Source organism: Dermacentor andersoni, chromosome 3 (assembly GCF_023375885.2).
Source record: "Dermacentor andersoni chromosome 3, qqDerAnde1_hic_scaffold, whole genome shotgun sequence".
NCBI lineage: Eukaryota > Metazoa > Arthropoda > Arachnida > Ixodida > Ixodidae > Dermacentor > Dermacentor andersoni.
Genome location: NC_092816.1, coordinates 151,548,622 through 151,569,919, shown reverse-complemented (window position 1 = coordinate 151,569,919; position 21,298 = coordinate 151,548,622). Strand labels below are relative to the sequence as shown.

Sequence of the window (21,298 nt, the reverse complement as noted above, 5' to 3'; positions counted from 1 at the left end):
TTGATAGCACGAACAATGTCCAGTTTTTCTTTTATGCTGAGCACCCACTTTTTGTCCTAGCTTGCGTGGTGCCACAATACGGACCACCACTAGCCAGCCACAACGCTCCCTGGCTCAGCGCCGAAATGATGTTGATATTAATGTGGCGTCACCCTTCCATGCGCCCTCTGCATTTGTGCTTGGAGGCCGTTCTGATCTCTGAGGCTTGTTCTTCTGCCTGGCCGACCTACCGCTGCGATTGTGCTACAAAAAGTGTAAACACTACGTGTTAACCAATACGTTCGCAATAAGTTTGTATGGTTTACGCGGATACAAAACACATGTTCAATGGCTACTGAGTCGGGGATTTGACTTTACTACTCTTAAAATGACACTACTGTTCAAGTGGCTACGGTTTAACGAGGTTTTACTATATAGGCAGACCAAACCAAGGGAGAAGAATAGTCTGTTATATCCAAAATTATGCTGTATGCGTATCCATTGTAATGGGTGTGGACTGTACGTCATATGACAAATTTCCTGTGTCAATGACTTCATTATAAAGGTTTCCTCAGCTGTGTGAATGTAAACCTGCATGTTGTGCTGCTTAGATAAATCTACTGCTCTCTCTTGTTTAGCATATCAGGTTAGGGTTGTTCTGATCGGACACCCTCATTGCTTGGTAGGATGCGCAATGTACATGGGAGTGCCAGTCTGCAACTTGTGCGACTTGGATGAACCAAAGAACTTGTCTCTCTTGCTTGGCTTGTCATCTTACTCTGTTGTTGCTGGTACGCAGGCCATACGAGAGCTGGTCAAGAGCTCCAAGCACCTCCAGGAAGAGATAGTGGCCAAAGAGAAGGTGAGCTCCAGGGACCTGGTGGAACACTATGACTTTGGCTGCATGAATCTCTTCTTAACCCTTTCGCCGTCGGACCTTTCTGGCCGTGACGCACCCCCAGTGTCGGCTTGGTTTCAGGGAACGAGCATAACAGGGAATGAACATAGCAATTTATTTTTGATTATGATTGGTATACAAATAACATAGTCAATGGAATATGCACATTTCAGTGTTCTGCAGCTGTTGTTAGTAAACATCATCATCATCATCAGCCTGACTATAACATCCGTTCAACATCCGAATCTGACGATGCGGAACTCATCTCTTCCTCGCATGAGACGCTGTCCGAATCCGAGTTCGGCTCGTATTCTAAATCGGAAGAGTCACCGCTCCAATGAGCAAGCGAAGGTCCCGCGCGCTCAGCCATCCGAAAGCAACCGCGCGCAGGGAGGATGTGCTTTCAGTTGCCCGCGCAACGGAGAGAAATAGGACGTTGCGTGATCAAAAAGACAGAGGGAGATGGAAAAAGGCTAAAACAAAGTTTGAGGGGCTTTACGTTTACTGCTGCAAGCCGCAAGCGAGGGTGCGGCGAGAGAGCGAAAGCAGCAATCGAGTCGTGTGTCGGTCCCTTTTCGGAGGGGCAACAGCGCGAGCCCCTGAACTTGACGCACCGTAGCAGAAGAAAAATAAAAATCTTAAAACCAGCGGAGATGGCAGAACAACCCTTGAACCCATAACCACACGCGCGCGACACATGATCCAGCGAACGCGGAGCGCCCGCGCCACTCAGCAAAGAGAGAGGGGGGAGTGGCAGTCGCACCGTACTCTTCAATACATGTACCAATACAGTGCGGGGTGAAAATATGAACTTGTAGAAAGATTCAACAGATGGCGCAGCCAGTCCAGGAGCGCCAGCTTTGCGCTCAGGCGCAAAATTTTGAATGCACAATAGAGAACGTACCAGTACATCAGTGACACTGTGGGGGGGAAGCGCGAAGACGTACCGGTACGTCCGTGACAGCGAAAGAGTTAATGAAAGAGGGGGAGGGAGAAAGCCTCTCTAAAAGCTGCCTATAGTGGCCAATTGAAATTTTAAGAATACAGAGTGTAGGAAATGTGATGTAACGAAATTACAAATGAGAAAACATGCAGGCATAAAATGGGGTCAGCTGGCACTAGACAGATGTAATTGCAGATTTGCTGGGAAAGACCTTCATCCTGCACTGGACATAAATAGGCCCATAATGATGAGTGCAAAAAAAGAAGTCAGCCATGTTTTAGCTGAGTGTTGGGTCAGCTATCAACTAAAGAAATATTTCAGAAAGTGCACACACTTAAAGATATCAAGGTTCTTGTGCAGTTTCGGCTGCTGCTGAAGCTGACCAAACGTTTTTGGGCCTTTGGTTGTCTTGTTTTTCTGGAAGGTTTGCTCAGAAACATGTTGTAAGGTAAAATATTATTTATTTATTATTATTATTGTTATTATGTTTGATAGTGGTGGCTAAATTACCCAGAAAGATGTGCCGAGATGTGCATAGGAACAGCGCACTCTCACTGAGTGACATCTTGCAGAAGCAGGAAACTATTCCAGTACACTACCATGGAATGTTCGTAGGGGCATCCTTTAGCAGAAACGTATTTGTCGGTCATTCCGTGGTGCCTATGGTGCAGGAGGATTACAATGAACGTGGCATCCAACAGCTGTTGACTAACTTGAGGGCTTTTCAATAGCTACACTGCATCATTAGGCCATATTACAATTCCCATCTTGCAAAGACAATTACGAAGGAGAACGATCCGATTGCCTTATGTGCTGGAAGCAGCAGAGCCAAAAAGTGCAGGCATATCAACAGTGCATTCTTGTATGCCATTGCTGTCTTTCATCGTTGCGTTTCTTGACCTGATAGTTGTGCCCATAGATGGCTGATACGTAAAACACATGAGCTATTCCAGTATTGCATCATACTTGAATGGCATCCATATTAAGCAAGCGAAACAATTGCAGTGCGCACAACGTTTACACGAACAGCATCTTTCAAAACCAGGTGTGTTGTGCCGCACTCTCCTGCCCAGGGCTCTGCATCAAAGAAGGAGTTCTACAGTCGGAACCACCGCTGGGCCGAGGGTCTCATCTCGGCTGCCAAGGTGGTTGGCCTTGGAGCCAAGTTCCTCGTGTAAGTCTCTGCAGTCTGTTTGAGCGTGATGCCTTGTTTGTGGCATTTGGCTTGGTTGTTGGCATTTTAACATCCCCATTGTGTCCTCATTACACAGGCAGCATCAGTTGCTGCTGAAGTCGATAGCAGTTTCTGACCAATCAGTTTCTGTGGAAGCCTGCGAGGTGAAGTAAAGTTTATGAAAGGGAAAATCAGAATTGATATCCTCCCGAATTGTAGCACAAGGTCATAAGCTTTCTTTCTGAGAAACCCGTATCGGCTTCCTGTGCGGCTTCATGCTACAATTCGGGTAGACGTCAGTTCTCCCTTGCACAATAACAGTTTCGTTTTCCATCTGCCATTGTGCTGTTGTTCACGACACTTCTAATGATTGAGCATTTTTTGTACATGGTCACATTGCTTGAAGCTAGTATTTCAGAAAAACAGCTCTACATCATAATACCTTTATTTTTAAAGCTTATGTCCTTTGTCATCAAAGAGAGGTATGCATTTGAATTCTTCAAAGATATCATTTCTGACTCTTGCGCGAGAAGGCAGGCTAGGGCACCTGCCACCCGCTACGGTGGCCGTGACATTGAGCTGCTCCTGAGCCTGAAGTTGCAGGTTCGAGTCCCTGCTATGGTGACCATGTTCCGATGAAGGTGGAATACAAAGAGCACCATGTACAGAGCCTTGGGTGCATGTTAGAGATTAGAACATTAAGCCGCAAAAATTATTTCTCAGCCCTACAATGGGGCCTCTTATAGCCTTTGCGTTGCCTTGGGGAGTTAGACCCCATGAATCAGTCGATCGCTTACACATTTGTTGCCCTCCCATCAGTCTTGACAGCTTGGTCATGGTGCCTCTCGCCCATTGTTTTTCACTATTGTGTGCAGAAACCATGCACTTCACTGTTGGCATTTTCATTTCCATCTGGCACAAAATGGCAAGCTCGTTGCTTAGAGTGTGGCCGTAGTGCTATATTGAGCCATGGTCATGGAGTGATATCTAGTACCGGTGCTGCGAGTGGAGTGGAACTGGGAAGCCATGAGAGGCTGCTCTTCCAGGATTTCTCATCCCTGAACAAGTTCTAGAATCGAGACTTGAAATTAGCCAGGTATCCTTTCTGGCCACAGTTATGAGAGGTGGTGCTCCTGTGCCCATACAGGTGTTCAAGACAGCCTCCCACACAATGAAAACAGCAGCCTCTGCCATTTTGCCTCGAGGCCACAGTGTTCGCTTGCTCTGGATCTTCATCACGTAGTACCTGAGCTTGCCGGCTGCTCAATGTGTGGGAATCTTTACACGCAGCCTTCATAGCTATGGCGGTGTCCTTCGCTATTTCGAAATTCAAATCCGTTGTCTCCAACAGACGAGCTTGCATGGATACATTGTTGATGGCACTCACAATCTCGTTGCACAACATACGCTCTCAAAATGTTGCGAAATTGCAGTTTGCAGCCAATTTCCTCAGCAGCTCAGTATAATCACTTACAATCTCCCTCTCTTTCCAGTGCCTCAAGAAAAACTTGAAACTCGCTACCAGTTCCGACACACGAGGGGGTAGTGCTTGCTTAGTACAGTGAAGGTTTTGATCAGTCCTGTTTGGGCAGGCTTGGCTGGTGCTAGGAGGCTCCATAGCAGGGAGTACGACTGTGGACCGCAGCATGTAAAAAACACAGCTGTCTGCTTGTCACTTGGAATGTCGTTTGCGGTGAACTAAAGTTTGACACGCTCACTGTATTTCGCCCACTCTGATGTGCTCTGGCCGAGTGTGTCCAGCTTCCCGACGAAAGGCATGCTGGCGTTCGATGGGCTCTGTAGGTCTGGTTCGCTAGTTACATCGTCGCCACTTGTGATGACTGCACAGCCCTGGGAGATGTTGGACGACAGACTGACAAGAATGCACACAGTTTGACGGGTTTCACGCTGACCAAAGCCGGGTCATGTGCGCTATATTTATTCGCTTGAAACTGTGATGCCCCTTGGGTGCCAGAATGACAACTAACCTTTTCACATTTGGGTAATTGCAAACTTTCTTTTTCACGGATGGGCTAACAGTGTCTAAAGGTCACCTTCCCTCGTCAACTTATGATTCCAGGGACGCGGCAGACCGTGTCGTGTCCAGCGGCGGCGGGAAGTTCGAGGAACTGGTGGTGGCCAGCCAGGAGATCGCGGGTGCAACTGCGCAGCTGGTGGTTGCCTCGCGTGTGAAGGCTGACCGCGGCTCGACTCGGCTATCAGCGCTGGGATTGGCCTCCAAGGGTGTCTCCCAGGCGACGGGGAATGTGGTGGCCACTGCCAAGGCCTGTGCTCACCTTGTTGAAGACTCAGGTGAGACACCGTTCCTACCCACAGTGGAAGGCAGCTTGGCTCCCGTGGTGTTCTGCAACAGAGCAAAACATTGCAAACTCTATTCTAAACTGCATTCACTGCACTTTGAATGCAAGAACACTCGTGTATTAGATTCAGGTACATACTAAAGAAGCCAAGTCATTCATAATTAGTCCTGAACCCTCAGTTAGCGTGTTCCTAGTTCAGTATTTTTCCCTAGTGTCACTTCAATAAAAATTGACCATCATATGATGCAGTTGAGCCTCATATAAACATTTACAGTAGAACCTCGTTCATATGGTTTGAGAGAAGCCTGCAAATGGGGAAACGTAGAACTTAAAGTTGCTAAAAAATTTTGCAGACTCAACTGAAGTTGAAATCTGCGTAATGCGAAGCGTTGCACAAATTGTTGCAGCACAAGACATTGATGCGCACTGAGCTGGTGGGGCCCAAGCGGCCCGAGACACACATCACCATTACTGCGACTTCGACAAACTTATGTTTGCAGTCCTCAAATTTGGCCTGGGTCAGCAGCTTCATCAGATGGGGCATTTTGGCAGGAAGTTTTGACATGCGAGAATTGTTGTAGCACGACATCGTCAACATGACCACCTGTCATGGCGCTCTTTGCCCAAACCTGGCCCTTGCGCCATAAAACACCACACACATCACAATTGTTGTAGCACGAGACACCGACGCACATTGAGCTGGTGCAGCCCATGCAGCCAGAGACGCGATTTGTCCTTTTCTTATTGCATAGTGTTTTAAGACGGCGACTGGAAACAAAAAACGAAATCGATCTGGTGGGCGACATCAGAATACAGTGCCGCCAGAGTCAAACATAATGCTCACTTCGCGTAGCTTGCAGCAGCAAACAGTGGTACGTTTCGGCTTACCATAAAAGAGTGCAGCACGCTTCCAACAGCCATGCCTGCTGTGAAACAGATATGTGAAGATGCTTGGTGGCAGCAGCTGTTAGTGTCTTTCATCGGCCCGTGAGGACATTTGCTGGTACTAGAAGCAGAAACTTGAGCGCGTACCGGCATTTTCATGTGACGTAAGCGGGCAAATACTGCAGGGAAGCTACCGTGGCGGGCACCTGCTGCTCTCCATTCACGCGGGATCTAGCGGCCTGAAAAATGTATTTCATGATTGCAGTTTGGTTATGTACTGAACGTTAGTCCTGAAAGGTCGTGATTTCCGGAAAGATATTAATCGGCAAAAAAGAACTGTAACTGTGTTGGGTAACTTTTTTCTGTTCGTGGTAGCAAACATTGCTTCCGGCAAATTTCTACTGTATTCTTTACATGCTGATATTGTCGTGAAACCTTTTAGATTTACTTTGTTATGACCGAGTATTTGTTATATCCATGTTATATCAAGGTTTAAATTTAAATGTACAGTAGACTCCCTTTAAGACGAACTCAAAGGGACCAGGAAAACTTGTTCGTCTTATCAGAAGTCCAGCTTATCAGAAGTGCCCCCAAAAATAAGAAGCAGAACGCCAGCTGTGTCCAAATACAGTTGCTGACCAATAATTTAGGCTCCACGGAGACCACCAAAAATATCTCCATAATCCTGAGTCCGAAATACTGGATTCGCCAGAAAATAGGTGACTTTATTCCACATGTGGGCAAAAAAGGTGTGCCATATTCTTGGGTTTGATTGTCACCTTCGGGGACATTTTCAATTTCGCATGACTAGCGCAAGATGCATCGGCGTCTCCAAGGAATGGCATTCCTCGCATAGTGCCAAGCACGCTGTTTTGTCACAGTGCAGAAATTCTGCCCCCCATTTACGCATTCGGGCCTAGTCACACGAATATTTCCAAAGTGAAAGCACCTTCGAAAATGATCATCCGAGAATGCAGCTGTCTCTCCTCAATCACATCCTGGGCTAGTTCGCCGTGGGGCAGTTATGTGCTCCACGCAGAGACTCGAAGTACAGCTGCACATAATCACGGTTTCACCGGTAATCGGTTCACAATATACACCGCAAGGTGTTTGAACCCACCACCTCCCATCTTCGAAGGAAGAAGCATTCATCGCATCTTGTCACAAAGCTGGTGAGAATGCAGCTGAAGTTTGCCAGCTCATTGCTACATGCATGTACGCTTGTGTTTGGCCTAGATAGCCCATGACTGCGATTTGATAGTGATGCTTCTTGTGCTATTCCTTCTTGTGCTTCATCTGTGACTAGAGTGACTCTTCACCCGTGTTATCAACGGAATCAGCCAGCCATGAATAATGGATGACGAGCTTGATGAGAGCAAACTGAACTTGCATGGCAAATAGTGCAAATTACAAATGCAACCTTTACAAATTACTGCCTTGGCTTGGCTTGTCCTGCAGTTTGGATGCGGCTAGCGAATATTAGATTGACTAAGTTTCACTAGTTTAAGTTCTGAGGAGGCACTGTCAACATGGCTGACGACTATGCCAGCGAAATATTACAATGAAAATACACTCGAACCTTGTTGTAACGATGTTGAAAGGGGGAGCAGACATTACTTCGTTACAGTTAAACCTCAATATAACGAACTTCAATATAACGAAGTATCTAACTTTTCATAACCTCTTGTCCATAGAACACGTATTTATAACCTCAGTATAACAAATTGTGTTTGTATGCGATTTAAATAATAAGGAAATTTTACTGCTGCTGTAAAAGAATGCCGAGAAAATAAATGGAAACATTTGCGGATGCAGATGGTCAAATGATTGAATTACAAGCGGCTGCTTGCAAACCTACCTTTCAAATCACGTGACAGGAGCAACCACCGAAGTGGAGCCGTATCATGTTTCATATAAAGTCCAAGTGCAGTAAGATCCTATCGCGCCCCGCGCACTGTGTGCTTTAGGTGCGAGTGAAAGTGTGTTAGGGTGAGACAAGAAAGATGGTGGCTTCACGAGTGCCACGTTCCTGCGCAAGCAAAGGAAAACGGGGAGGGGAGCGAGCTTGTGGTATCAAGCACGCGAGAGGATTTGGGGGGGTATGTCGTATATTCCTGTTACATATGTTTTCCCAGTGCCAACATTCGCAGTCGATAACACAAAAAATGACCCAATAAAGTTACGCTTATTTTTTACCTTTTCATACGTTCCCAAAAAAGACGATTTTCGGCACCAACGTTCAGTACGTTGCCAAACTGAGATTGTGTGATAAATTTTCCAGCCACTAGATCTCATGTAAACAAGAAAATGCGCGAGACCTGTGCAATTGAGAATGCTATATAGCTGCCCTCCGCGACAGCTTCGTCGTAATACTCGCCCGTCCGTCTCGCGTGAAAACGCCTGCGTGCACTCAGTTTCTCATTTCGGCACCAACAGATTTTTCTCCGAGGTCGTTGCACGCTGCATTCACAGCTATCACTGCCAATCTTATTGCGATGAGCATCTTCACCTATCTGTTTTACAGCGCGTAGTATGTAGTGCCAATGGTAGCGTACTGCACGCTTTTAGTAGGCGATAATCCAAACCTGCCATCATTCCTTGCTGCAGGCGGCGCGATGTGGGCATCACATTTCGCTTTGGTAACTTCTGGGGTCGCCCACCTGCTCGATTTCATTTCGGTCTCCCGTCATCCTCCTAAAACACCATGCAATAGAAAAACAACAAAATGTGTTTTGGGCTGCCGGAGCAACACCAGCTCGACTCAAGTGCGTGGTGTCTCGTGCCGAAACGATTTGTGTGACGCTTCGCATTATGTAGATGTTGACAATAATTGAGTTTGTCAAATTTTTTTAGTTATTCAGATCATACATTTTCCCGGTTAGTATGTTCTTTCTCGTGTTTTTTTTTTTTTCCAAAACATATGAGCGAGGTTCTACTGTATATGCTCAATCGAGTGCACAATTGTGAAAAGACAACGGCTTTGCGGCCCACAGAACTGCTACACGGCCGTGCATACAATGAAATTTGAATAAAACAAAAGAATCTCCAGCATGCGCAACACACAACTTGAGACACCTGACATGGCAGCCTTTAGATAGCTGCCTTCTGTTCCATTCTGATGGTCTTTCGCATCCGCTTTCCACATGGCTCGTCGAACAGCACGTGGCACACAACACAACGCTCCACTGTGTGATCGAGGAGGCAAGTGAACTTCGCCATGCCGGCTTTGCTCAGCTGGCTCGTGACCTCCAGTATTGCACCAATGCCAATGCAATCTCAGAGGCCACACTCAGCTGCTAGCCAGCACAGCGCACGGCAGGGAGAGGGAGAAGTGAATGCATGGTCTGGGCGGGACCCCCAGATTGTGCCAGGGAGATCTCAGAGATCACGCCCAGCGGCGCCTGCCTGCATGGCACGCTGCACAGTAGAAGCGAATGCACTGATCCTTCGTACCACTGCACGTAGCAGCACAGCATGGCGCAGCTCACACAGCGAGGCATGCGCAAGAGAGAAATGTCTGTGTAGATGTGTGATAGTCGTGAGCTGCTACTTATGTGCAGGTACACAGCTACATGTGTGCCGACGTCTTATGCGACACGGGGACACAAGTAGTTTTGAACTGATGCAGCAGAGTGCCAAGCCTCGTGGAAAGCAGTGTACTTGGCGCAACATTCGGGTAATTTTTGGATTCAGAGACGAATCTACTTTGATATATTCATTGGCAGGATAATTTCACTGCGCTAAGACAAGGTGAATTTCAAGGGGAATTTCATTTACTCCTTTACGTCCATGATTTTGTTATAACCCATTTTGTTATACAGTAAAAGCTCATTAATTCAAATTCTGTGGGAATGCTACAAGAATCTGAATTATACAAAATTCAATCTAATGAAAGTCGGAGAAAGAAATCACTCGGTTAAAAGGCCCTTAAAACGGTTCTGACAAGTTTTGTAGACGCGTAGGGCACATTTGAAGTTAATCATTCACACCACAATTTGTGTGAAGCGTCTCCTATTAAGATAGCTACGGACGATTACAAGTTACCCTCCTTCATAGTCATGCATTTTCTGTACTCGTTCGCTGAGTGATCGGGGCTAAGCTCTGCCTTCACTGGCTCTGCGTCATGATGGCACATCATGTTGTCGACTTCCGGTTCTCTAGGAGCGAGCGTGCAAAACTTCTCCAAACACTCCGCCAGCTGTTTGGCAGTCGACCCTAAGCGAGAGCTATTGAAGCAGCATGCGTTGTGAGCATTCTGTCGCAGTGCCGAACGTGTCTGGTATTCCGGCAACCACAGGCGAGCTGGGCGTCTCGACGGATGCATGGAGGCATAAACTCAAGCTCATGATGGAACTTTAGCATAGACTTACGTACGTGAGCGGCCTGATCGATCTGCCTGGTCCAGCCACCTGTTGGCGCAGAGCTTAATCAGCCAAAAGAAGCGCTAATATTTGTCTAACCAAATGTAAAACATGATTACACTCCTGTGAAATATTTACACCAGCAGCAAAGAAGAATACATTTCGTTACTGCTACTGCATGTAGTTGAGCTCTGCCACTAGGTGGCTACACCGTGCAGGCCGTTCACATTTGCGCTTCTGCTCATCTCGTGAAACGGCACGGTAACGGCCAGGCCCTGTCCCCTTGCACTTACCTAAATACCGTACTTGCAAAATGCTATTGTGGTAATACAGTTTTAGTTTAGCATACGCTTTAAAATAGCGGGTCGTCACTGCAAATGCGCAGAACGTGAAACGACCCATAGCGTATAGCGTATGCACCCTATTTCTCAGATTTAGTGTTAGCGTTCTTGCATGGTTTGTGGAGTTTGTGTGAAACATGGCGGTGGTCCAGGCTGCCCACTTTGGATTGAATTTGGCGTTGCTTTTGTAAAATGCACTTCATTTGTAGCAAATGACTGTGTAAACAGCTTTCGCTTAGTCTCAGGCTGCTTCGACGACCGAGTATTATGGGTAACCTTGTGGTGTTTTCGAGATCGCTTCTCGTTTGGAACGAGTCGAAGCCCAACGAAAGAAACATTCGAGATGTCAACACCTGACATAAATATTGTTACAGCGCAAACACATACAACCACAAAGTATGAAGGACGTCCCATCCTTCATACTTTGTGGTTGCATGTGTTTGCGCTGTAACAATATTTATGTCAAGTAGGCACCAACTCACCCAAAAAGAAGTTTTAATGTCAACACCTATCGCTTCAGTCGGGAGATAGCCGCAACGACGGCATATGGCCTCTGAGATCCGAAGATCTCACAGGCCAACTAAAACTGTAAAAAATGTGCGCTGCTTAGCGTACGCTAAACTAAACCTGTCTAATAATCCTCCGGCGTAAAGTTATGGCCGCAAACGCACAAATCCTGGCGCCGATTGGATAGCGATAGTTCGATGCACTACAGCCAGTCTGCTCATCTGCTGCCTTGCAAAGGGACACAATGTCGCAGCTTGATATATTGCCAGTCGCTGCGTTTGCAGCCCACAATGCAACGAAGTCGAATCATGGTGCTCGCGAAAAGACAGACCGACTCTGACCATGGAGCTCTCCTCAAAATGGAGCACGTTGTGACACAAGCAGACGATGCTTGCTCTGTGCTGGAAGTGCTAAAGTGTAGTGAGAAATTGTTCTTGTGCATTCTCTTTCTGTTCCTTTTTACAGAAACAAATTAACTAGCATTCCAACTATTACAAACAACATTTGTTCACCATAAAGTTGGAAAAATTATTGATGATGCGCCCTGGGCAGCCAATCAAATAGCTCGCGCTACTAACTTCATTGGGGCAAATGACGTCAAATTGGTAAGGGCGGCTTAAAATTCAGCCGAGCTATGTGCTGGGATTGGCAGCAATGTAAATTTTTAAAACCTTATAATAAATTACATGCTTTACGCGGCGTGCTTAGATGTGTCAATTAATTATCAGAGGGACCTACTCTAACGACTCGGTACGTTTGTACAAAATCGTCAAAATCGTTTCAGGGTCCCTTTAAAATGCGTATATGGCCCAACGTAGCTTGAACATGCGCGCATACACACGCTACATCATGTTGGTGAGAACAACGTCTTTAGTTCGATGCACTGGTGCAGCCAACGTAACCGGACGTGGCCAACGTGCCCGACGTCGTGATGGCTTTTGCTGCATCCGCGCGTTCGTTGGGCCGACTGCGCCGAGCCATAATGCATGGCGCGGAAAGAAAATGGTGCCCACACTGCTTTGCCGACGGTCGCAGGCAGCCAGGCGGCGATGGTGATGCCGGCGTAGAAATGTGCTTGGAGTGTCCATATAATTGCTATCACAATTAAAAAATAAATAAATAAATAAAAATAAACTGTGCCGTGTTCGCGTTTTTATCTTGAAGGTCTTGAGAGAGGGAGAGAACTGACCTGCAACAGACAGCCAGAGAGGGAAAGAGCAAAGCTGCATGGCGATGATCGTCGCCAACGTGCTCTCTTGCACCAGCATTTTCCCCATCCACAATGGCGCGAAGTTCGAATTATCAGTCGCGGCACGGATTTCAGTGTGAATTAGCGGGATGCGTTGCATATTGCTTTCAATACATTGTTAGACAAACCATGGCGGCTACTTCGAATTATCCAAAATTTCAAATTCATCATCATCAGCCTCGTTACGCCCACTGCAGGGCAAAGGCCTCTCCCATACTTCTCCAACAACCCCAGTCATGTACTAATTGTGGCCATGTCGTCCCTGCAAACTTCTTTATCTCATCCGCCCACCTTACTTTCTGCCGCCCCCTGCTACGCTTCCCTTCCATTTGAATCCAGACCGTAACCCTAAATGACCATCGGCTATCTTCCCTCCTCATTACCTGTCCTGCCCATGCCCATTTCTTTTTCTTGATTGCAACTAAGATGTCATTAACTCGCGTTTGTTCCCTCACCCAATCTGCTCTTATCCCTTAACGTTACATCCATCATTCTTCTTTCCATAGCTTGTTGCATTGTCCTCAATTCAAGTAAAGCCCTATTCGTAAGCCTCCAGGTTTCTGCCCCGTACGTGAGTACTGGTAAGACACAGCTGTTATACACTTTTCTCTTGAGGGATAATGGCAACCTGCTGTTCATGATCTGAGAATGCCTGCCAAACGCGCCCCAGCCCATTCTTATTCTTCTGATTATTTCTGTCTCATGATCCGGATCCACCGTCACTACCTGCCCTAAGTAGATGTATTCCCTTACCACTTACAGTGCCTCGCTACCTATTGTAAATGGCTGTTCTCTTCCGAGACTGTTAAACATTACTTTAGTTTTCTGCAGATTAATATTTAGACCCACCCTTCTGCTTTGCCTCTCCAGGTCAGTGAGCATGCATTGCAGTTGGTACCCTGAGTTACTAAGCAAGGCAATATCATCAGCAAATCGCAAGTTACTAAGGTATTTTCCATTAACTCTTATCCCCAATTCTTCCCAATGCAGGTCTCTGAGTATACCTCCTTTAAACACGCTGTGAATAGCATTGGAGAGATCGTATCTCCCTGCCTGACGCCTTTCTTTATTGGGATTTTGTTGCCTTCTTGATGGAGGTCTACGGTGGCTGTGGAGCCGCTATAGATACCTTTCAGTATTTTTACATACGGCTCGTCTACACCTTGATTCCGTAATGCCTTCATGACTGCTGAGGTTTCGACAGAATCAAACGCTTTCTCGTAATCAATGAACGCTATATATAAAGGTTGGTTATATTCCGCACATTTTTCTATCACCTGATTGATAGTGTGAATACGGTCTATTGTTGAGTAGCCTTTACGGAATCCTGCCTGGTCCTTTGATTGACAGAAGTCTAAGGTGTTCCTGATTCTATTTGCGATTACCTTAGTAAATAGTTTGTAGGCAACTGACAGTAAGCTGATCGGTCTGTAATTTTTCAAGTCTTTGGTGTCCCCTTTGTTATGGATTAGGATAATGTTAGCGTTCTTCCAAGACTCCGGTACGCTCGAGGTCATGAGGCATTACATATACAGGGTGGCCAGTTTCTCTAGAACAATCTGCCCACCGTCCTTCAACAAGTCTGCTGTTACCTGATCCTCCCCAGCTGCCTTCCCCCTTTGCATAGCTCCCAAGGCTTTCTTTACTTCTTCCGGCGTTACTTGTGGGATTTCGAATTCCTCTAGTCTATTCTCTCTTCCATTATCGTCGTGGGTGCCACTGATGCTTTTCAAGTTCCAGATTAACGAGTTGTGAATTGATGAGCTTTTACTATAATGAAGTTTGAGTGTATCACTATTCCTGCTCAACTGAGAAACTTCCGCACGACTTCAGGGATTCACTTCTCTCATTCTCTCTCTCTCTGCCGAAGGGATTCACTTTGCGTCGCTGCGCCAGAAAGCGTTTTTTACTTTCCCTCTGGTCTGGTGGATGCCCCACCCAGATTGCGATCCCCGCTGTGCTGAGTCGGCAGTGCTGGCGGTTACTGCGAAAGTTCTTGTTAACCGAAGAGTACATGTGCAGTGGATTATATTAAGTGTATTATTTTTACATTGAGTTTATGGAAAACCAACCTAACATTTCCACATTATTCGGTAAATCCTAGGATTTGGCTTAACCGAATTCGTCTTAATGGGTGTTTGCTGTATAAAAGTGCAATCTTGCACGCTGTAGAGACTCAAGTATTGTGACAGACATGGTACCGGTTGCCAGGCACATCCTTGAACCGTCTTGGCTTTCCAATAGAAAAAGAAGAGCAATCTGAAGGCCCCACTTCTCAGCATTATCAAGCATGTTGCAATATCACTGGGCCGCTCTTTCCTCCAGGTGATTGTAGGAAACTGTTATCTACCCAACTGCTGTGTGCCATCTAAGGTCAAAAGCATGTGGGCCTTCACTGAAGTTGTTCCACTCTGCCGTTTCTCACTTTGTGCGCTGTCTGCCTTCTTTTTTTTTTTTTTTTCAGAAGTGCTTGATTTCTCCAGGATCACACTACACCAGGCCAAGAGACTAGAAATGGAATCACAGGTATGGCTGGCTAGTGTTTGATACTGCACCCACTTTATTTTTTGGACAAATTCTTGTTGCCCTCTAACAAAACAGAAGTTTATTACACCCTTTGTTGCTTGTGCAACAAACACAGAGATAATGGCAGAGCAGAACTCTGGCATGGGTACTGTTTGGTTAAGGTGCTTACTGTCTACTTGATAAGTTGATCCTAAGTACACACCTTTAATCTATCAACAACATAATACCGCTGCAGTGACTCACTCACTGTGGCATTCTCCTCCTGAGCATATATGGCCGTGGGTTTGATTCCCAGCCATGATGGCCATGTTTCAATGGAAGCAAAAGGAAAATAATGTCGACAACAACAATTTAAGTGCACAATAATGAAACCCACAGGGGAAGGGGGGTCATTAAAGTTAACCCGAAGCTCTCAACTGCAGTGTCTCGTAGCCCCAGAGTTGTCTTTGGACGTTAAACTGCACGAATCAAACAACCAACCTAGCAAGACTTAAGAAAAGTTGGAAGTCATTAGCTATAGTTACAGGTACTCAGTGCACTACATATTGGGAACACACACAAAAATTTTCATGCTTGATGGGAGATAACGCCATTTCTACAATCTAATGTGAGAGTGCATGAAATTTGTTTTCCTGTGTACCTTTATAAGTGTTTGCACTTGCAAGTAAAATTTAGTTGGCAAGGAACTCCATGTTTTGGGTATCATTGGTGTGGGATTTTTGTGTGAGTTCCATAGCATTGTGGTATCAGTCTGCTAAGGCTAACAATGTGCAAGTGTCTAGCTGGCAATGCCTTCTAACGACAGCCACTGGTGTTATCAGCAGCAGCTCGTGCAGCTATGTTTCCGCAGTTTGTTGGCTTAAAGAGACACTGAATACAAATGCTAAATCACTGTAGACAGGTAAAGGATTTTTTGAAATATCTGTTCTCATTACTATTGCTTTGATAGGTTGTTTATTACCAGAGAAAATAAAGTCACAACATTTTTATCTGTGTCATGTCAGAATGATGTTGCTGACGCCAGGACGACATTTTGAGGCTGTATATAGCATCATGTTAAAGGGATACTGAAGAAAAATGTTACAGTTGAGTTAGATTGAAATATTAGGCTTCTGTAATAACGAATTTGTCATTCATAGTGAGAACAGGCTTTTGTAAGCTAGAAAATGACAAAAGTTAAAAATCTGGAGTGGCTTCACCTGTTGTGGACTGTGCTGCCTCCCATGTGATGTCGGCCTTTAGTGGGTCCAATTGAGGAGCAGCAGCGGGAACCTTAGGCGGCAATTTTCTACACAACAAAGTGATATGTTGGGACACAGAAAACGATTGTAGACTCAAAGATAAATTCTCTATCAATGTAGCTCGACAACAATATCCTTTAGTGTCCCTTTAAGATATCTTATAAGTGTTTCCCAACATTCGTACTTGCCTCGTGGCATTCTGTTTCTACAACTTCTAAAACATGTGTCAGTGCTTGTTTAAGTTCTGCACATGCATTTTGTTAGCCTTAGCGGACCGATACCCTCAAATGGCTCCACCATAAACTCCGTCACCCTTTGGTGATGCACCAGGTCCGTGTCCTGGAACTAGAGAGCAGCCTGGAGCGGGAACGGCTGCAGCTGGCGGCACTCCGCAAGCGCCACTACCACCTGGCTGGTGCCAGCGAGGGATGGGACGATGCGCCTGAGGTAAGGGATCGTTTGCTGTGGCACCCTCTGCAGGCTTCTTCCAGTCTGTCTTCCTTGCAGCAAGTTGCACTTTATCCACATATTTTAGAGAGGCTAGTGTGTTCCATGACGGAAAAAGAAACTGCGCCAGAAATGGGACCAGAAAGTGCAGACCGTACTCCTCTGTCTGCTATTCTGTTGTCCCATTTTTCGCGCTTTATTTATTTCCTGTTGTGAAGCTGTACCAACAGGACCAAGCCCAACTTCAGACACTACTGCAGTGCATTCTTCTTGGTGTTCAATGTTTCAACTGCTTGATAGGTGTCGACGGCCATGTTTGGTTTCACTGGCTGCGTCACTGTTGCTGCCCAGTCCTTTGCAGGCCGACTCATTGCCTTGGTGGTTGAATAAAGGACTGCACACTTGTTGCCTTAGTCTGCATATTGGGACAGGCTATCTATAATACTGCAATGGCATTTGCACCTTAACTCTTTCCTTACCGCGCCATAGAGCATCGATCACTATGGATCGATGGTTTTGAATGCCCCGCCAAAAATAAAACTCCGCGGATACGGACGTGTGGCGCCATCTGGCCAGTAATAGAAGAACTACTGCGCACTTTCTATGTTTTTTTGCGTTATAGCGCGAAGGCTCCTGCGAGAAAAAAAAAAAGCAGCGGAGAAGGTAGCGAGGAGTTTTCCCAACATGCCGCCGAAAACGCGTCGCGCGCCGCTGAAAAAGAAGTCTTCTCAAAGTGATTCCGCTGCTTCTGATGCTCATATTATCGATATGAGCAGTAGTGAGGAGTCCGTAGAGGACGTTGGATCATCGGATTTCGACTCCGACAGTGATGATTCCTCTACACAGCCCGGACCTTCAACTAGCGTGGCAAGGTAAGCATAGTTTCGGATGTCAGTGTTGTTGTTATACGATGCGCGTGCTTTGTAAATGACGACACCTGTTTACGTTTTTCTTTTAGGGTGTCAACTACATACGGAGGCGATATTTTGCCAAACACGCCGTGCCGAGTCAGGTTTTCACCGAATCGCGCACCTGGCGTACACCTGGACGTGACGCGCCGGAGTGAGACGCGGAGGTTTCTTGGTGCACTGGACATGTTCATGATGTTTTTTACTGCTGAAATGATTTCCACTTTCTGTGCACACACAAACAAGTATGCGTGGATGAAAATTTTTGAGAAACCAAGCTATGCTCAGCCAGATGGCTCCTGGCTAGAGGTCACGCCCCCTGAGATGTTGCGCTTCATTGCGCTGTTGATTTACATGGGCATCGTGCAACTTCCTAGACTCCACTTGTATTGGAACACTGGAACAATCTACGGCGGTCTACTTCCAGGGAAGATCATGAGCAGGAAGCGTTTCTTCTCCCTGCTTGCTTTTTTGCATGTCTCGGACCCTGAGGATGACAGTGCTGCTTCAGCTGGCAAACTGCGGAAGGTACTCCCACTACTTCGAGAGATCAACGAGGCGTCGGCACGATTTTTTCAGCCACGGGAAGCCATTTCCGTCGATGAAAGGATGGTGAAATCCAAAGCACGCTCGGGAATCAGGCAATATATTCGGGACAAGGTGACGAAGTGGGGCTACAAATTGTGGGTTTTAGCTGAGTCAGAAACTGGATACACCTTACAGTTCTTCGTTTACACGGGCAAGCGGGAGAGACCGGGACCGCATGGATTGGCTTTTGATGTAGTGGGTAAGCTTTGTGATAAATATTTAGGACAGGGATACAAAATTTACATGGACAATTTTTATACTTCGAAGCACCTTTTCGAACACCTCCTTCAGTGCAAAACGCTGGCATGTGGAACAACGAGAAAAGATTGTCGAGGCTTCCCTGGCGATCTGAAAGATCCAAAATGGGAAAAGAAAGCTGAACGTGGAGACATTCGTTGGATAAGGGAAGGAAACGTCTTGTTTCTTCAGTGGAAGGACCGTAAGGCTGTAAGTCTCATGAGCACCATTCATACAGCCAATGAACATGTGCCTGCAAAGAGACGTACAAAAGTGGGCAACAAGTGGAGCGAGAGGACCATAAGAAAGCCCTTGTTGGTACATGAGTACAATGCAGGTATGCTGGGCGTTGACAAATCTGACCAAATCATTGGAACGTACAACGTGCTTCGTAAATGTGTGCGCTGGTGGAAAACACTCTTTTTCCACTGCATAGATATTGCGTGTGTAAATAGTTTTATTCTGTTTCAAAAGCATAGGAAAGGGCACCCCGACATTCCTGAGCTATGTTTGAGTGCCCGCTTTGACCAACTTTCTTTCCGAGAGATGCTCATCAAGCAAATTTTGAATCTTGATGATGATCAACCGGCCAGCATCTCTTATCTGCCACCCGACTGGGTTCGCCACAAGCCTGAGAAGGTCGACAACCGAAGGAACTGTAAGCAGTGCTATGAGAAAACCAAGAAAGAAGTGAAGACAAATGTTTTTTGCAGCACCTGTGAAGCGCACCTTTGTTTTACGACTACGCGTAACTGTTTCGCCGATTGGCACATGCGTCATGGGCGCTGAGTTCAAAGGTCGCTTGAAAATATAATTTTTTACCTAAAGTGCTCAGATTTTCAGGATAGTGTACCTGAGTTCACGGACAATCATTTGTATATCCCAGTTTTTTTTTCTTCTATGTGTGGTGAAGTGTAGTGTCGATTTCGTGTCTTCGCATGTATGTTTTCCTTACTTTTCTTCAACTTTCAGAGATAAAATATGAAAAAATGTCGCAGTGATTACTTTGTATGTTATTACATTGGAAAGGCAAAACAATCGGCTACATTTTCATATATAACAATCCATTGTACAACAAAATGTTCCCAAGAAAAAAAATAATATGTAGACACATAGCAAAAACGGCCGTTTTCTGCGGTAAGGAAAGAGTTAAAGGACTATTGAAATCGGATCACTGTAGACTACGCGCCCCATCGGCCCTCTTCTGTGAAAAATGGGAGGGAGCCAATTAGGCACGAGCATTTCAATGACCTTTGGTTTCAATGGTCATTGAAAGCAAATGTGGGGTCTCAGACGTGCTCTTGGGACAAAGGAATGAGCATTTATTGTGCTTTTTATACACCAATCTATCCAACCAAATTGCTGTATTTTTCCATGTCTAACCTGCCGCCACGTATAAACCACACCCCTAATCAACAGCTCGGAATGGAAGAAATAAATCTGCATGTACAACTTGCGGAAATAACTGCATACAGCAACGCTCACATTTTTACAAAAACAGTCATCATTCATGGATACACAACTCATCCACGTCATATCCTTGGCCAGAAGCTCTGACCCCCCCCCCCCTCCCCCCCTCCTTAGCTTCTGCTACACTGTAAAGGATGATTGTTGAGCACAGCTCATTGTGATTCTAGTTCTAGTTCACTGGCGCCATATGCACTTCACTATCCGCTAAACACAAAATGGTAAACACAAAATGGTAAACACAACAAAAAGTGTGGAATACAGAGATTATTCATATCATCCCGAAATTGGTATCAGGCGTGTTCGTATCACTGAGATTCTACAGCATACGTTTTTCTGGAATACTTAATCCCCAATTCAGAGTTGCAGCTCTTTTTTCAGTATGTACAATACAGTCAAACATTGCTTTAATGAAGTCGCATCCAACACCAAGATACTATCATTATGTCCAATATTCATTATTGCATATGTTCGTTAACACTGATATTGGCTCGAGACATTTCAGATATACGTTGTTGTATCTGATATGTTACATCCTTGTCCGTTCAATTGAGGTTCAACCCTATTTCAGTTTAGAAGAATTTCAGCATAAAGGGACGCTAAAGGCAAATATTAAGTCAAGCTAAAGTGATAGATCAGTGCTTAGGAATCTGTAAGTTGTCAATATTATTGCGAACAGAGCCTTAGTAATAGTGAAATTGAGGTAAATACCGAACATGATTAGAGACTCCCACGGGACATTCAAGCACTTGCCCAATGATGAAAGCACACCTCAGTTAAGTTCTGTCACTAGTACTCAACCACTCGTTGCAAAATACATCATTGTATCGTATTAGAAGATGAAATAAAATGCTACTTATCCAGTTCTATTTCATTTTTAGAAAAAAAGTAATGGAAATTACTCTTGACAATGACGCGGGCAGTCGAAAGGTTTCGTTTTCGCTCGACTCTGCGCCACCCAAGCTTTCGCGTTCAGCAGTTTCATTATCGCGTAGTGCTGTACTGGTCTTGCTGGCTCGCGAAACTTGCACAAACTGCAAGTAGCAGAGAATTCAACTTCCATGTTATGCTGCGGGATGCCCGAACGGTCTACGCCACTTGACCAAAAAGCAGCTGCAACGGCGAATCCACCGCTCTGTCTTGGTGCGGTGCCGGCGTCTGTCGGGCGCCGTTTTACTCACCGATGGCAGCAAAGGGCAGTGATGGTGTATGCAGCGTCACCACTC

General features: G+C 45.8%; 2 protein-coding genes across 6 annotated transcripts in view; both read left to right on the top strand.

The window, feature by feature from the left end:
- Positions 1-21,298, top strand: part of Hip1 (Huntingtin interacting protein 1) — a 127,644-nt gene that overhangs the window by 83,997 nt on the left and 22,349 nt on the right. For all 5 annotated transcript variants that reach the window (XM_055067398.2, XM_055067397.2, XM_055067396.2 and 2 more), the window contains 5 exons: positions 779-841; positions 2,894-2,994; positions 5,075-5,307; positions 15,123-15,184; positions 16,756-16,872. In XM_055067398.2, coding sequence (XP_054923373.1) covers positions 779-841; positions 2,894-2,994; positions 5,075-5,307; positions 15,123-15,184; positions 16,756-16,872 — 576 coding nt within the window. The remainder of the gene's footprint in view (positions 1-778; positions 842-2,893; positions 2,995-5,074; positions 5,308-15,122; positions 15,185-16,755; positions 16,873-21,298) is intronic.
- On the top strand, positions 17,523-20,161 carry LOC140216792 (piggyBac transposable element-derived protein 4-like). Its single transcript, XM_072287341.1, has one exon. It carries the CDS (start codon positions 17,967-17,969, stop codon positions 19,392-19,394), a length of 1,428 nt encoding a protein of 475 aa, XP_072143442.1. The 5' UTR covers positions 17,523-17,966; the 3' UTR covers positions 19,395-20,161.

Excerpts from the sequence above, each read along its gene's own strand:
- LOC140216792 (XM_072287341.1), top strand. The coding sequence starts at position 17,967 with ATGTTCATGATGTTTTTTACTGCTGAAATGATTTCCACTTTCTGTGCA.